General features: G+C 36.6%; 1 protein-coding gene across 1 annotated transcript; it reads right to left on the reverse strand.

Moving 5' to 3' along the window:
- Window positions 1-2369: 2369 nt before the first annotated feature.
- Window positions 2370-18259, reverse strand: rab14l (RAB14, member RAS oncogene family, like). The gene is made up of 8 exons (XM_028463208.1): window positions 18099-18259; window positions 12688-12746; window positions 11089-11142; window positions 9267-9444; window positions 6622-6688; window positions 5308-5395; window positions 4235-4265; window positions 2370-4154 (listed from the first exon to the last, which is right to left on the reverse strand). The coding sequence occupies exons 2-8, from the start codon at window positions 12737-12739 to the stop codon at window positions 3977-3979; spliced, it is 648 nt and encodes a 215-aa protein (XP_028319009.1). The 5' UTR covers window positions 12740-12746; window positions 18099-18259; the 3' UTR covers window positions 2370-3976.
- Window positions 18260-18561: the final 302 nt, after the last annotated feature.

Consider the following 18561-nt stretch of genomic DNA (forward strand, 5'->3'; position numbering starts at 1 on the left):
ACAAGAAAACAAAAAACAAAAGGAACAAAATAACTCTTTTTGTATAAGGAAACTCCAACAGAAAAAAACAATGAGATGTTTAAAATAATAAATAAGAACAATTTATTCTTATAATTGTAATAACATGTCTGCTCAAAAGGGAGTGGGAGGAAGATAGCGCCCATTCTTAATCATACAATTTTCACCATATTGCTTTTGTCTATAATAATTTTATATATCATATAATGTATATAATATAAAAAAATTAAGTGCCATAAAACACAATGACTGTACAAAATATATATTAATGTATCTGTTGTTCTGTAAAAAAATAAAAAAATAACTACTAATATAAGTTTTCAGTGAAATGGTCCCAAACTTTTGATACTTTAGGTTGGTTCTTCTTCTGTTGCGCAATTCTTCTTCACAATGTAAATGGTGAAGCGACACTGCATTTATCATGAATTTACAACATTAAATGACGCGTCGACACAAAGTTTTGTTGTCAACATTATCAATTATGTTGCTAATCATTTTTACATTATTGTATTTATTGTATATGTCACACACATTGTGGTTGGTGCGAATCTCGAGACAGTCTATATATTTAATTCTATTTTTTTGCCGTTGAGAATCTCAAACTCCGCCTATGCTTCATTGGCTTCATAATGTCATGCTCATCTATAAAAATACACTGAATTCAAACTTATATGTTAATATGTCTCCAGTGTTCCAGGACTTGGAAAAACTTTGAGTAGAATATTGGAATTTTATGTGAGGTATTTTTTAGAGTTCTTTAATTTATTTTTAAAAAAGTTATTTTTTCACTTTGTTGTGCAGCTCCAGGTACAGATGGTTAAACACCTCGCATGCGGTACAACATCTGTGTGTGTATAATGGTTTAATGAAAGCATGGAAACTTGTGACTAAATGTAATAAAAAAAAAATGTTTGATATTTTTCAACAGCTGTAATGTTTTTTTTTATTATTATTATTCATAACAAAGACACGTGGGTTATTTATTTCACATACAGCATAAAAAGCATGGCAAAAGTAAAAAAAAAAAAAAAATGTGAAGTATATTTTTAAAAATCTGTTTTTGTGCAACAAATAGTGTAATTGCATAAATATATTAGTGCATCCAATACTTGAAACATGCATACTATACTCAATGATTAATGTTCCATTCAATACAAGAAAAAACCCATAAACACAGAGGAATTAGGAATATTAACACATAACTAGAAAGTAATTCTCTTTATTTATTTCTTATTTTTTTTTACATCAAGCTATGTATTGAGGGGGGAGAAACCATCTACCATAGTTGCATTGCTCCTTTACCTCGAGTGAGCCATGACAATCTTCTCCAATAACAGGGATGGATGACTTTTATCACAGTAGGGGCCACAAAATGTGATTGTTCGAGGGCCACATTATCACATTCATGTCAACATTTAGAATAAGGACCAAAACTGACCATTAATACAGGATGGTAACACATGGCATGGTTGTCTTTTATTCCTTTTTTTTTTTTTTTTTGTATTTTCTTGTTTTGTGTGATTTTAGAGTAATTTTGTGTATCGTTTTTGCCATTTGTTTGTATTTTTCTGCAACATTTCTGTAAAGTCATTTTTCTATTGAAGTTTTGTGTTGTTTTTGGAGTTATCTTTGTCAATTTTTTGGGTCATTTTGTGTTCTTTAAGAGCATTTTGTGCATTTTTGAATATAATTTGTGCATTTACTTTGGAGGGTGTCCTAAAATTAGATCTGTAGTGTTGCATGTGGCACCTGGGTTGCCATTGACCATGTCTGTCCCAGAGAATAGAAGAATTACCACATTTCACTTCAGTAACATGTATTCATTCTGTAAGATTACAATAATTTTTGTTAGTTTTTTTAAAGTACAATAAAGAAATAAAGAATCCTTACTAGCTTTATGCTTTACAATGTTAGTCACACAGGGCTTCAATACATTTGAAATTTCCAACTTCCATACTTTTTATAGACTGGAATTTTCAGACGTCTCAGCAAATAAATTTAAAAATGTAAAAATAAAAAATAAATAAAATAAAATAGGGACATTTGAGTACATAAGTCAATTATGGAATTAATTGTTTTTTTATTCCAAAATTTTGTCATGTCTTATAAACGTATATTTTTCCATCCATTGGTTTTAATTTTCTATACTTTTCCCAAACCTGGAAATTTGTATAAATAAATGAAATACATGCGTAACAACCCTGGTCACATTCACTCACACGAGACTCCTGGTTTAGTGATAAAACATTTAACTTTATTTATTTTACAACTTTTTAATCACATAAATTGACAACCTTCTCCTCAATGATCGTATTTATCATAGTTAGTGAGAAAAAGAGACGACACGCAGACAGCGGTTATGTATAATTTATTTTTTTCTGTCTAGATTATTTCATCAGTAAAATCAAAAACGTCAACATTTGAAAATCATATACACTCAAGAATGCATTTTAAATGTTAGCACAGCTCCTTAAAAATTTATACATATGTACGTTTATTTTTTTTTTTTGTACTTGTGGATAAACAAAAAGCAGGAAGTGGTCACCGGGACAGCAAGAGGGACACGAGGAGGAAGAGTTGCACACCCCCTCTTCCCACAGTAACAAACCAACCAATCCCCAAAAAAAGTTAAGACAGCGATGCAGGCTCCTCCCACTGAGGAGGGGGCGGGGCCATGCAAGGAATGAGGGGGAACTAATGCAAGAAATGGGATATAAATACTGGTTTGCACATCTTTTCAATCCACTTCCTCTCCCCTCAACCAATGAGCAGGTCCAGTAGTGTGTCGTGGTGTGTTCAGGTGTCTGTCATTTACATACAATTATTATTAGAAACTATGTTACACAATTTCCCCCCCAAAGCATGAATTACAGGCAAACCCACTATCACACACTGACTGTACAGATCTCAGCAGAGCCACCAAATAAAAAGTCTAAATCCAGAGTAAAGTAGCAAAGGGCACCACCAGCAGTAGTTGTTTAAGAAGCACATATATACAGCCGTCCAATCAGGGAGTCACTATAGTACAGAGAGTAAATCATCTGGAGTCATGCTGTTTGTTTAATGATGGTACTGCAAGAGAAACTAATGCCAAAAAACTGAAAAAAAGTAGTTAGTGTGGTTTTTGTCACTTAAAAAGTAGAGTTTTGTCCAGTCTTTGATGTGCTGCCTACAACACCTGCTTAGTTAGGATGAATTATAGTCGATATATTAATTAAGGGATTGATATTAAGTGCAGAACAAGAATTTTTTTTTTTAAAAAAACGTATATATAGCGTTAATTTAAATAAGGCAACAAACGATGACAAAGAAAATGCTGGTGGAGACAGAATGTGTTGATGTGAGATGAGAAATCACGTGGAGAGATAAATGCATTAAAATTCTTCATTTTGTATTTTTACACATGGAAACATTGTCTTCCTTTCTTCCAAACATCTGACAGAAGTTTTTTTTTTTTTTTTTTTTAAACTTTGTGTCATGCAGCAAAAGCAGCCATGAACCCATTAGTAGGTTTGACTGTGGCTAGAAATGCTCATGCAGCGACACAATGAATCTCTACCTGCGCTTTAGTCTCCTCGCCTTGTTTGATTTATCAGTAACCATGCAGCGAAAGAGAGACAAAGAGAGGATGATAGAGTGATTTTGAATGAACTAATAAGTATTAACCAAATGCAGTGTTAACATTTTATTAATAGTTATAAAACAGAAAAAATAAAAAAAACAGTCTGGGTTTGTCATTGTCGTATGAGCAGCTATAGCTAAAGTGACGGATGTGATGTGTGGTGGTGCTACGACGCTGTGGAGAGGAGGAGGAGGTGTTGTAGTCCATAGCCAGGGTGGATGCTGGGGGCCCAGGCCTTTCCTCTGCAGTGGAGGGTGGAGGAATCGATGGACCAATGGGGCTGGTTGAAAGAGGACACAGAAGAAGAGGTGGAGGAGGAAACCTTTTGCTTGGTCATTAGCAGCCGCAGCCTTCCCTCTGAGGCTGTGGTTCGCTGACTAGCCTCCCCCCCTGGGGGGCGGATGGCTTGTGCTGGACCCCCGACTCGGCGGCATTCAGGTCCAGGCTGCCGTCCTGGATGTTCTGGTAGATCTTCTTTGCGGCTTCCAGGAAGGCATCTTCCACATTTTCCCCCCTGAGGCAGGACGGAAATAAGAGATGTGAGTGAGAAAAAAAAGAACAAATGCAGATGCTGAGAAAAATGGTTGGACTCACGTTTTTGCACTGGCCTCCAGGAACAACAAACCTGCATCACAAACACACAATGTGTCATTTGAGGTCTAAACATTCACTCAAAATTCATTAGTTTATTTTAATAGTAGATCTATGCCCCTCCAAAAGACAATAGTATGCACCATATTTATTTTATCAACTTTTTGAAAAAATGGGACTATTTCACAGTTTTACAGCCTGTGTTCCCCCATCTTGAAATCACAAGACTGATGATGTCACACGGCCCCATTTCCCTGTAAACATCCCATTGTTTTCTATTGGAAAAGTGAGGAATGCAGCCTGATTTTTAGATTATTTAAAATGACTACGTTTGCTACTTTTGGCTGCTCTAAATCAGTAAAAGTTAAAGATGCAGATGTAAACCTCTTTTGTTTACCGAAAGAGGATAATAACAGTAGTTACCTGAAAAATTATCTATGACTGCAGGGGGCGACACTTCAAACTCTGCAGTTTTGTGGAAACAAAGAAGCAGAAAAGAAGAGCTCTCCTAAGGAGCCTCAACTCTTCCTTTAAAAGTGTGCTGACACGCTCTGGTGGCTGAAGTTAGTGAATAAATCACAGATTGTTGAAGACACACAAACCCTGACAATAGAAGTCCTTTTGGGTGGGAGTCCTTAGGAGCTCTTCTTCTCTGCTTCATTGTCTACTACCAAACCGCAGAGTGTTTTACATCGTAATCTTTAACTTTTCCTGGTTTTTTTAGAGCAACCAAATGCAGCACAAATTAGCATTGACCCAAAAAGCTGTTAAATGATCTAAAAAAGCAGGCTGAATGCTTCACTCCAATAGAAAACAATGGGATATTTACAGGCAGTGGGGCCATGTGACATCATCAATCATGTGATTTCAAGATGGGGGAACCCAGGCTCTAAAACAGTAGTCTCATTTTTAAAAGTTAATTAAACAAATACGGTGCTAATGCATTTTGTTAGGCGTAGATCTTCTAATAAGGACATTTCAAAGGTTTTGGGCCACATTTATAAAAACAATGGAGGATCCTTTATAAAAAAAAAAAAAAAAAAAAAAAAAGGTGCACCACCATTATCGAGTCTCACCATTCTCCTCTGCAAACTGCTTGGCTTCTTCATATGTGACGTCCCTCTGGGCCTCCAGGTCAGCTTTGTTTCCTATAAGAATGATCACCTGATGGCACAGAAACAGGAAGCGTGAGACAAACTCGACACAGACAGGATGGAGCCAAAGACGGAAAAGGAAGAGTTTATTCGACACATGAACTGCTCGACTGTCTGAGGAAACATGTGAGCGCGCCACTGATGCAATTAGACCTGGAATGAGATGATGTCACGAGCTTTGGTTACAAATCCTCCCACTGCAGTTTAATTAGATGAATACAATGTTGAGCCTCTCACATTGAACACTGAACTGTAAGAAAAGTACGGAATCGTTTTGGTTAGTGGTTTTTTCTTAAAATTGTATATTTTGATAGCGCTTCGAGGTGACTATTGTTGCTATATAAAGTTGAACTGAATTGTAAAAAATGTAGAAATATACTTTGTCAGAAGATCAAAGTAGATTTCCTGAAAACAAAGTCAAGGAAACATCAAAGTGATCAGCAAACACCTGTGAAGAAAACTGGCAGTTGACAGTCAAAACATGTCAGGAGATCAAAGTAAATTTCCTGGAAAAAAAAGTTGCCTGAATAAAAGAAACCTGAACATATTATCCAAAACGAAGACAAAAAGAACTTGCTGGAATTATTATACGAAAGTCAGGGAAACATCAAAGCGATCAGCAAATGCCTCTAAAGAAGACTGGCAGTTGACAGTCAAAACATGTCAGGAGATCAAAGTAAATTTGCAGAAAAACAGTTGTCTGAATAAATGAAACCTTAACATATTGAAAAAAGACACATGGCACTTGATTCAAGGTTTACAACTGAATTAAACCAGTGCCCCCCTTTGGCCACTATGAGGCACTACAGTAAAAACAGGAGCAAGCAGTTAATGATAGTTTCTTTTAATGATTTAGTTTTTAAATTTTATTTATTTTGTTTAAAAAAAAAACAAACGCTCTTAATGAGTGCTGAATATGAGGCTGCAGAAAAAAGCCCACCTAACGTCTAGATACGAGGAGCAAAAACAAAAGCGTCTCACGACACAGACACATCGGTGATACAAAGCAGAGCTCAGTGTAGGAAGGCTGATGGAGAATTAATTGTATTCACCAAGAAAACCTAATAAAAGAAATGAGATCCACATCTCATCAAGTCAAAGGATGGAAACAGAAAAGCTGAAGCAACTCAAAAGTTTATTTGTAGAAAATAAAACCCAACAGAAGGCAGAGCATGTGTGTGTGTGTGTGTGTGTGTGTGTGTGTGTGTGTGTGTGTATTCACTAATTAATACTTACAGTATTGGGGTTGGTGAGGTTTCTGGCGTCAGTCAGCCAGCTGCTGAGATGGTTGTATGTGCTTCTCCTGCGTGACATTAATGGAGAATGGGTTACTATGACAACGGGCATAAAAATATAACATTGTGCAATCTCTAAGAAAGAATCAGAACGAAGGAGATAAGTGTATTTCCACAGATTAGAGAAATATGGACAAGGCTGAGTGAGTCGCAATCATCTCCAATGTTGGTTTTTTATCATAGATACTGAATGTAACACTTCAACCTGCTGCAGTGTCTGGAGGCGTTTAGCTTGATTAAAAAGCTGGTTTCATGTTCCCTTGGGAGGGAAGCCTGAGCCATGAAGAAAAACAATAACGTATCAAAAATTCATGAAAACAAAAGAAATAGGGAAGTTGTGTTGATAGAGTTGGATTCAAAGTGTTTATCTATAATCCTGACAGTGTATAAAATATTTTTAGGTTTCAATATTTGTTGTTTTAAAAGGGATACTCTACCCACGCGATAAAGACAGTCCAACTGAACGACTAGTAGAGGGGACTTAAAAGCTGCATGTGGAATAAAAATGACTTTAAAAGGACGTCTGTAGGAGCCAACATGTTTGACAACATGCAACGTTAGGGGTGTACATTGCCATAAATTGGACGAAAAGACAAAGGTCACGATTTGCAATGACACGATACAGCCCAATACTAAACTATGTGATATACATAATTGCAATATCAATAATTACAAATTCCACCTTTACAAGTACAAAATGGCATACAATACAAAGTAAAATGGTAACTAACTGTAATTGAAGTACCAATATCAAGTGGTATGTTCATCCAACTATCAAATTACAGTGTAATCATTGTAACTTTTGCTTTGCTTTTCTTACACCTTTATATGACGTACTGATTATTCAAAGAAGTTTACATATCACGTAACTCCAACTGGTTTGATAAGTTTAAAGGTATCGGATGGTAACCATGGCAGCATAGACTTCCATGTTTTAAGGAGTTTCTTCCTTCAGCTGGAAGGCATGTGTAGATCTGTAGTAAGATGCTGATAGTGGCATCCACGCCAAATTCATCACTTCCTGGCAAGTGCAACTTCCAAATACCGTGCAACATAACGTTCCTGGTCAGAAGTGAATGCCACGTCACTAAGCACTTAACATCAGATTGAAATGTTTCACAATAGTGTCAATGGCACATGTGGTCCAGGGGCCAAATCCGGCCCTTTGGAGCAATTTGGCCCACAAGTGAAAGTGAAAATGACAGAAAACATAAATTATCTTGTAAATGAAACTCAACATAATTTGCAGGGGCTCACAGTTTTTCTCGGTGCTTATATCATATGATTGCAGTCCTTTTTAATGTTAAACAAACAGTTGGAAAAACTCTAAATTCTTAAATTTTTGTCAAATTATGACATATTTCCCTTAACTAAATAGAAATCTGTCACAAAATCTAGGAAATTTTCAGTGAAGATCCTGCTGTGACTGATGTCTTTCAGTTAAAGCTTGGTTATTGTTGTTTTCTTACATATACATAGAAGTGAAAACTAGGACAAAATTACTTGTTTTCCCACATAAAATCTCTGGCCCACTTAAGATCAAACTGCGCCGAATTTAACCCATGATTTAAAATGAGTTTGACACCCCTGCTCTAAAGGAAATACAGAAAGTAATCCTGACATGACAACATAATATGTGAATGCTAAAACCATCAAAATGGCATATTTCCACATACAAAGACATATTGTGTATTTGAGGCTAAAAGGAAAAAAATGACTCCAAAAAAATTTCTTATTACCCAAATTACCCATCATGTTTTATCATTCAGCTTTAGACCCAACATCTAAAGTTCATGTGATGGGCTGCATTTGACGCCAACTGTCACATACGGTGTTGATATACCAGTGAGAGCAGATTCTTTTACCCTTCAGGCCTTTCCTGGAACTTGGTTTATTTTGTATTCCTCACATTCTGATGTGGGTTTTTTTTTGGCACACCTCTGATACCATCTCACAGTTTAACCTGGAAGTTTGTACACACGCTGCAAGACAAACTGGTCATGTTTGCTCAGGAGTGAAGTTTGAGTGGGTGCAGTGGGTGGTTATCAGATCCTTGGTCTTAGAGCTACTTCCATTTGCTTGGGTGTTTGTTTCAGAAGCACATATCAGATTCACAGGGCACACGTGGCTGCAGTAAAACTGTGACCTCGGCCTGGGCAATGTATCGAAATTAAAGATGTGTCGAGTTTTTTTATTTTGGCGATATAGAAAATTATAACATCGCCTATAACCACATTTTTTATTTTATAGCTTATTTAGTATTAAAACACTCATTTTAGGATTCTCTGCTTTCCCTACTTTTCAGAACAGCATGAAAAGCTCAATAAGATGGATTTCTGAGTGCGTCCTAACCTAGACCTTCCCCTAAATAAGCCACACTACAGCACTCACTCACACGTGCTGTCCCTTATAAGAGAAAATGCCAAAAGTGTCACATGCAGGGCAGCTGTTTTCTATTAAATGTGCCTGTTAACCCAGAATTGTCTTTCTGGTAGGACTTTGAGTTAAAAATAGAGATTTCTATCATCATTTTGAGGAAAAATATTGAGATATGTTCATATCGCTCAGCCCTACTGTGACCATTACCTGGTGATGTCGTAGACCATTAGCGCCCCTGCGGCTCCACGATAGTAGGAGCGTGTGACGGCCCTGAAGCGTTCTTGTCCTGCCGTGTCCCAAATCTGAAGCTTGATCTTCTGCCCGCTCACCTCGATTATCCTCGTACCAAACTCCACACCGATCGTATGAGGACAGTCTGCCATGACTGGGGACAGGAATTAAGGAGAAGAACATTCAGTACAAAAACAGCGACACATGATTATACATTTACAGAACTCATTTTAAATTATTTCTGTGTCCAAGTGTTATTACGAAACTAATCATATTCAGAAAAAAACAAGGACAACCCCAGGCTAGTTTTTATAAGCTTCAATTATTGACATATAGTGTGAAACACATGTTTTCCGGTGTTACCAAGATTCTGGAATGTAGAAATATTCCTAACTACCACACTCAGTTGTGCAAGATTGAAGTACATTTCATACCTTATTTAAAGCTGGGGTTCTCAACCTTTTTGGGGTCTCGAGATACTGGCAGGGGATCGCCAGATTCCTTCATGAAACTAAGAATATTTTATTTATCAATTTCAGCCCATTTTTGCTTATTTTTACCCTTTTTCTGCAACTACACCAAACTTGCCATTTTTCAACCTATTTTCATTGCTTTTTTGCCATATTTTTGCTCCTTTCACTGCATTTTTGCTACAATACTCCCATTTCTGACACTTACACACAAAATTTTGATGTATTTTCTGCACATTGTTTCCCCTTTCAAGACATTTTAGGCAATTATAAACCCTTTCCACCACTTTTCATATCTAATATCGTATATGTTGACCCATTATTGTCACTTTTAACATCTTTTCACCATATTTCATGCTTATTTTTGCCAATTTAACCACATTCATGATTTGTTATGCCCATTATTTGCCATTGCTATAAACAAATTGTTCCTACTTTTTAAATTACATCACCCCCACATGACTGATCTTCAATGTTTGTCTGTGTTCAACCACCTTCAGGAACAGTGGGGTCCCCGGTCTCTGGAACCTTTATTTTGGGGGTCGTGGGCTGAAAACCACTGATTTTAAGCAGTGTGTTTGTGTGTTCAGCTTTATTTTGTGCACTTCAACAATAACAGTTATGTTCAGTTTGACTTTGACATTCCATAGTGAGTCAAGGTTATATTGCACTGCATTAAAATGGGATTTAAAGTTGAACCCTTTGATGTTGTCACGGATCTGCTGCCTCAGTGAGCTCAGACAATCCACCCCTTCAATGAGCTTGGCCACTTAGTCTCCAGGATCAGCGCTTTATTTACAAAGCCACCGATTTATCGAAAATGTCTGCACCTGCGTTCTTACATTTTTGTGTTGACTAAGTTTTTTTTGGGCAAATAAAATTATGTTAACAGGCAAAACTAAAAGGGCAAGTTGTGGGCAGGGCAAAGACTTCTCTGCAATGTTGTGCAGTTCTCTCACCAACATATGCTAGCATTTTTAGAAAATAAACAGTCGACTTTGGAGTCAGATTCCTGTGAAATAAATGAATAAACACTTCCAAAAGAATTGATTACGGCTGGATGTAGGATGTGATTATGGATGATTGAATAAAAAGCACAGCATCTGGCTTATAAATGGCAGCGCAAGCCTAAAGTGATCTGAATTGTAATGGGGGGGCTGCAGCTGGCTCATACACTGGAGAAGAGACTCTCACTGTGGAGCTCGCACTCCCTTTTCTATACCGACGACTTCCGCTGGCAAAAAGAAAATGAGGCAATTCAAGTACTCGAGTTGAACCTGGCAACCGTACATGCACGAATGAAGATGAAGCGTTGAGGTAGCACTTACATTTCTTTTCTGTGAACTGGTGAAGCAAACATGACTTTCCTACTCCCATGTCCCCTGTGGAGAGAGACTCAGGTCAAACAAAAAAAAAAAAACACATGAGGAAAAACACTCTCCATTCAAGCCTGCAGTGTTGCCCCCATGCATGATGCATCAGATCCTCAGAGTATATTTATTTATTGAGTGCTTACGACATGGAAAAAACAAAATATTAAACACTATATGCACTAAACCCTAAGATTAATGTTCTCAACCTGCAGCTTTCCTAATCATTTCACATATTTGTTAATGATCTTGAGCGCGTGTCAAACTCAAGGTCCGGGGGCCAAATCCGGCCCTTTGGAGCATCCAATTTGGCCCACAGGAGAAAGTAAAAATGGTTGAGAAAACAGTGTAAATTACCAAATAATTTAGATGTAGATATCTCAGCAGGGTTGGAAAGGGGCGTAAAATATCTGCCAGATTTCCAGGGGAAGTTGAGGTCGGGAATTTTGGCAAAATTAAAAAAATAGAAACTTTTCATTGGAATTACCGTATTTATTGAAATTAAACAGAAATGTGGAGTTATTTTGTATTGCAAAAATATTATACATTAAAAAAACATAGCATTTCAACAGATTTGTTTTTGGACGTAGAACTTAACAATGAATTTGCCAAGAATTCAATGAAACTCTACAATATTTGTCGGGGTTCACTGTTTTCCAAGGCATGTATAACACAATTGAAGTCATTTTTACTCTCAAATTGTTGAAAGAAATCAAAATTTTTTAAAAATCCTGCTCAATCCTCAAATCAATTGATAAAATTTCCCCAAATAAAATACATACAGTCACTGCCAGTCACCTATAGCCTAATATACTACATAGTTTTATGCAAAGTACCACTAATATTAGAAATGGTAAATCCCCACCTCTGCGGCCCACTTGAGATCAAACTTATTCGTATTTGGCCCCTGAACTAAAATGAGTTCGACGCCCCTGATCTAGATGAATAAATTCACTCCAAAAAGCAATTAGGAACAAATGAATGTGTTGAGGGTAAGAATTAGGTTTTCTACAGGATGGACCGATGGCTAAAAAAGCAACAAGAATGAAAGTACGCAGGCTTTCTATTGCTGTTCGTCTCAGTCAAATCATAGAATAGTCAGAGGTATTAAAAACTAAAAACCTCAAAGCTCTTATCTTACTATGCAGCTCTAATAAACTCGTTCAATAAATACACAGTGTTCTGTTCCAAATCCAGTTTGACAGGAGCACAAACAACTTGGAGCTGTAGCTGTTTATGCATATGTCTGTTATGTAAATGTGTGCACATGCAAACGCAGTGATGCATCCACTTCGTAAATGTCTCATGAGACAAATTCCCAACAAATTTTCATGATTCTTCTGGTAAAAAAACAAAATCCTCTTTTAAATTTTTGTTTCTTTCTCAAATTACCAGCAATGTGACTGCGTGACAGCAGAAAAGTAAGTAATGTTGATTTATATAGTAGCAGAAAAAGAAACAGAGACAATGTATGAACAATCAGCCAAACTTATGTCACAGAAACAGTTAATTTTACAACTTATCGATAATAAATGTTTTTCTGCATAGATCACTTACCGATTATGATGTATTTGAAAATGTAGGAGTAGTTGTACGGTGCGGTGGCCATTTTGGCTCTGAAAGAGATTGAGAGAAAAAAAGTGGCATAGTTTTGAATATTTCATCATATTTTAAATACAAGATGCCTAGTTCCCAAAATAAACTAAACTACATTAGAACTTATGATTAAATACGATTATTTTCCCCCATTATTACAGCTTTCTATGTACTCAGCAGAGACAACTGAGATTTTTAGGCACATTCTCCATTGATAAATAAAGATGATAAACAATACAATGAAATTATCTAAAATTATTATTTTTTAAATCCATTGTGGTATTAATCCAAGATGTAAAATAAAATGTTATCTTAATTCCTAAAAATGGAGCAAATAAAAAGGCATTAACACAATTCTTCACATTAATCATCCAGTTAATTATTTACACCTGTGTCGGTGCTTGTTAAAGCAAAAAGCTAATCAGCCAATCACAAGCCAGTGATCTGTTGCCATGTTCAAAACTCATCCTGCAAAAAAAAAAAAAAAAGGATGACTTTACAAAAAAGTTTAGTATGTAAGCGTTTTTTTCCACTAGTTTCACTCTGTATGATTCAAATGTTAAATAATTTGGTGTAAAAAATTTAATCTAATAATTTATAATTCGTCTTCTTCAGAAAATGATTATTATGTATCAAGTCAGGGATTTATTAATAAACACAGTTGGAACATTCTCACATTTAATTAAAAACTACACATCCAAAAAACAAAACAAAACAAAAAAAACAGTAAAATGTTTACACAAATATAATATGCTTGTGCCCTCAAATAACAGACCTTTTTAATACCTTGTGTTACTTTGTTATTCAAAAATTGGTATTGCCCTATTATGCAAACTAAAGAATTACCATTTATCCCACTGAGAGAATCAAAACATGTCCAAAGAAAACAAATTATTCAACAAGTGAAACTGCTATTGAATTTTTCAAAATAAACTGCAAAAACAAATGTACTAATATTAGATAACAGCTCTCTTGTTGCGATTTCTTGATGTCAGAAAGACTGAATTTGTGCTGTTTTATGAAATGTTTGGATATAATTGATATATTAATCTAATTAGAAACACAGTTATCTCTGCAGTATAGACAGTGCTGATTGAGAGTTTCCACTGGAGCTAAGTGAAAAATGGGAGTTAAGTAGAAGTGAAATCAGGGTGTCACATCAGTGTCTCATATGCTCATTCTGCTACATCTGCACATCATTGACCATGTCTGACTGGCCAGATTATCGCTGACAACCATAATAAGACTTGGGGGGGGGGGGGGGGGGTGATAAGTGATTCTCAAAAGGCGTAACTACAAAACTAGAACAGGAGAATATGGAGAAAATGGATTAAAGAAGTAAGAACGCAGGGGAAACTTTCAAGAGAAGGGAAGAATAGTCTGCTTGGCTTGCAAAAACACAACTGGGATGAGTATGTAAATGGTAGTAAAACAACTTTTATAATCAATTATGGAAATCACCTTAATATTACCTAAAGGGATCCTCCACTGTTCTTACAAATGTGGCCTAAAACCTTTGAAATATACTTATTAGAAGTAATATGCCTAACAAAACGCCTGTAAACATCTCATTGTTTCCTAAGTAATCACAGACTGTTGAAGACACACAAACCCTGAGAATAGAGAACCTTTTGGGTGGGAGTCCTTCAACAGTGATTATTCGTTAACTTCAGCCACCAGAGCATCAGCCGCGCACTCTTTAAGGGGAAGTAAAGGTCCCTTAAGCCTCAAACTTATGCAGGCGGACCTTGTGCACTCTGTGCGAACTGTCCGCTCTCCTCAGGGCTTACATACCCAGGCGCACCGCCGCATAGTAGTTTTTAATCAAATCCTACATGTCCTATGATTCTTAGCGCTTCTCTGTAGTCTTTGTACTCCTGGGACATGTTTGAGAGTCTGCCAGTCTCTCCTCTAAGCTCGTGTTCATCTCTCCTGCTCTGTTTCACCAGGCGGTGAAATGCTGGTCGATGGTACATTTAATGCGAGTCGATACCATGCTGAGCAGTGTTTTATGTGACACCAACTACGCAAAAAAGTCCGGGCAGACGTCAAATCTGAGTTTTGCATTCAATTGGCCTGACAGACGCCTTGCGGACTCCGCTTTACGGGTGCCCGCCCGTGTATGTTTGAGCCTTTAGGAGAGCTCTTCTTCTCTGCTTCATTGTCTACTAATGAACCGCAGAGTTAGAACGGTCGCCCCCTGCAATCACAGTTTTTTCCCCTCATTCTCTTTCGGTAAACAAAATAAGGTAATACATTGGCATCTTTAACTTTTTCTAGTTTTTCAAAGCAACGAAAAGTACAAGAAGTTGTAACTTTTACTGAAAATGCTGCTAAATGATCTAAAAATCAGGCTGAATGCTTCACTCCAATAGGAAAAAAATAGGACGTTAACAGCCAAATGGGGCGTTGAATGTCATAAATCACGTGATTTCAAGATGGTGGAACACAGGCTCTAAAAAGTAGTCCCATTTTTTTAAGTTTTAAATGAATATGGTTTAGTTAGGCATAGATCTAGTATATTTCAAAGGTTTTAGTTCACACAAAGATTTACTATCACAAATATGGGCAAAGTGAATCCTGACTACAAGCTTGTTTACTTAGCCATGGTTTCAAAGAAGCCACTTCATTGTTCCATTACATTGATCCAGCCTCCTTAAAGTGAACCGAGCACAAAAAACTTACCATGTCCAAGATGCTAATTAATTAGCCAGTTAAGTTTCTCATGAAACCGACAGCAATTAGCGTATAACACATCATTGCTATCCTTCAAAGTCCAACACAAAGTCTCTCAGTCATTTCCTAAGCTGCCTCTCGTCACATGACCCTCATGTGGCCTCTGAAGCCTCAGAGATAGGAAGTACTGTTAGAATGGGAGTGAGCAGATTATCCAGAGTAGGTAAAAAAAAAAAATCACAATCCACAGCCAACAGGCAGCTTCTTGTCTGCAAGCCTTAAAAAAAAAAAAAAAAAGACCTAGATTCTAACAAACAGAAGGTGAGTCAAAATCATGTGACCAGACTGCAGGCTCAGCATTTCACCATTACTTCTCAACAATCTGAATCTACTTCTAAAAATAAAAAAACAAATGGCAGTGCGTTTACTTCTCAGAATAAATGGGGAAGAAAAAGAGGTGAAATGTGAGGCTTGTGAAAACTTTAATTTGAGCTAATTGTAACAAATATCACACATTTGGCAATTTATAAAATGTTGTTTGAATTAAAGTAAATCCCAATTAAAAAAAAATAATTTGAAAAAGATTCATCATGTCCAGACTCCTTAAAACTACAAAGCACCCTCTCCCTAACAAGTGTAGGTTTTTTTACCCCAATTTGCTAGTCAAGGATCAACTTTTACCATTTCTACTATTTCATGGTTTTAGGCTGTGAATTATTGTTGTAATCTGGCTCATCATACAAAGCCTAAAGACTTCATTTAATTATTTCAGTCCTGTATTATTGTAGAAATGATGTGCAAAATAAAATTCATCACTATGCATCCATGAGGTCACCGAAAGTAACTTTTTAACCAACTTCTGTGTTCAGTAAATATTTTACCTGTTTTTAACGTCATTACATGCTGGTCTGCAGAAACTACATAGAATAGACAGTGTTAATAAAGAATGTCCAACAAAAATCAAACTCTGACATTATGCCACTTTTAAAAATGCAACATTAGCAAAAAGATAGGTGTCCGGATACAATTTTTTCACTTCAGATACAATACAGATAGTGTAGCTTTTGGGGCTGCTTTTGTCTTTTTCTCCTATATGGGACAGCACGTGTGAGTGAGTTCTGTAGTGTAGCTTGTTTAGGGGAAGGTCTGGGTTAAGAAGCACTCAACAATCCGTCCGTCTAACTATGCTTTTAATGTTTTTCTGAGAAGTAGCAAAAGCAGCCACTCCTAAAATGAGTATTTTAATGTGAAATAAGCAATAAACATATACATCGATACAGGTGGTATTGTAATTTTCTACATCTCCAAAATAGAAAACTCAATATATCTTGAATCTTGATACATCTCCCAGCCCTACCTTAAATGTAAGTTTTCTATAACTGAACAAAATAAACAAAAATTAGAAAACCCTGAAAAATAACCTCAATAAATCTTGCATTTATCTGAGATTTTAGATACAGGCCTACATAAGTTTACACAATACTCATTTTATTTTGCTGATATTGGAAAAATATTCAATATCAATATCAGATCGTGACACCCTTAACAGCAAATCTGGGGTTTATGATAATTACAATTGGTGAAAATCATAATGACAAACCAATGGTGATTTTTGTACATCACAGAGCAACAATGAACATAAATCTGTGTTGATACATGAAAATTACTTTCTGTGTAAAGCATTACTGAACACATCAGTAAATTTTAGAGATGATCCTGTTAATACAAACAGCAATGTCACAGGAAAGAGGAATGATGCAGCATTTATCACCAATAATGCCTTACATCAAACAGTTAACGATTTTATACAATATCTTGTATTGTGAAAGTATTATACCTGTACTAAAAAAAAAAAAAAAAGGTGTTGGCTCAAAACAGCCTCACAGTAAACCACGGGATCACTTTATAGACAATGAAAAAGCACTAAACAACGTCAGGTGTGTCATTTGGACTCTGTGGTGACAATATACCATCCTCATCAAAACAACTGGCTAGCCAGATGTTGGCTCCACAACCGGCAAACTTAAGACCCCCTTTGTTAAAACTACGCATTGACAGCTTGTACAAACACAACTAGTGACGCTACCGGACAAAAAAAGGTAAACAACTCCGACTAAAGACTCGCTCAGCAGCTCATTTGTTGATATTCAGGGCCTGGAAACAGCAGCTTGTTTAGCACACGTTAGCATAAGCTACTTTACTGGTTAGCATCCATCCACGGACGCCTTGTGACAACAAACCCCATAAACCATAACATCTGATTTAGCAGTGTTTACAAAAAAACCCCCAAACTAAATGGTGTTTTGGTTTATTGTAAAGCAGTTCAACCGATGAATTTATATTTTCTAAAATCCATGGAAAAGACGATAGCTAGCGATAGCTTATGTGCAAATCACGTAGTTGTTTTATCGGCTTCGTCAAGCTTTAAAGTCGTATTTTACTCAGTGAGATAATATCCCTACTTACGTGCAGATAGCTCTTATATTTGTTTGTTTCCACCGTTTTGCACTTAATATGTAATCCCAGTGAAACCAAGCGGTAGATTAATTTCCAGCATTAGCCATCAGTTAGCTTTAGCTTTGTTAGCTTCACTTCGCTGAGACAAACACTCCCAGTAGCTGAACTAGCAGGTGTCTGTGTCTGTGTGTGAGTGGGAGAACTGGTGCTGGTACTGGTCTCCCGTGGCGTCTCCTTACCAGGACACAGAGTGCTGTGAGTTGGGCGTTGTGGAGCTTGTTGTGGTGATTGTGATGTGTGCAGGTGATCCTGGCTCAAGAATGATCCGTCTGTCCAAGATGGCTGCCCGACGGCACAGGGTTTCCTCCGCTACTCACAATGGGCTTGTGGGACAAAGAGACAGTTTGCACCAGTGACGTAGCGACATGGACGGAGAGCAGCGCACCTGCTCAGGTGTTGGTATTTTTGTGTATTAATTATTATGTATTAAAATACATAAGAAAAACAAAGTTGTATTAATTCTAAACCTGTTGATTTTATATGCTAAATTCAAGAAATCTTCTTCCCTCTTTGTAAGCTTTAAGAATATAAGAAGAATATATCAAGACTTTGTCCCTTATTCATAAAAAAAAAAAAAAAAAAAAAAAAAACATAAAAACTGTGACAATATGCAATATTCTTTAAATTGAATGATAATTGATT

Source organism: Gouania willdenowi, chromosome 12 (assembly GCF_900634775.1).
Source record: "Gouania willdenowi chromosome 12, fGouWil2.1, whole genome shotgun sequence".
In the NCBI taxonomy this organism is placed as follows: domain Eukaryota; kingdom Metazoa; phylum Chordata; class Actinopteri; order Blenniiformes; family Gobiesocidae; genus Gouania; species Gouania willdenowi.

What these genes read in the sequence shown, in the direction of transcription:
- rab14l (XM_028463208.1), bottom strand. Translation starts at nt 12,739, where the DNA reads ATGGCCACCGCACCGTACAACTACTCCTACATTTTCAAATACATCATA. An exon ending in ATGGTCTACGACATCACCAG is followed by an intron (nt 6,689 to 9,266) that starts GTAATGGTCACA and finishes AATGTCACGCAG; the next exon opens with GAGAAGCACATACAACCATC. An exon ending in CTGGAGGCCAGTGCAAAAAC is followed by an intron (nt 4,155 to 4,234) that starts GTGAGTCCAACC and finishes GTCCTGCCTCAG; the next exon opens with GGGGGAAAATGTGGAAGATG.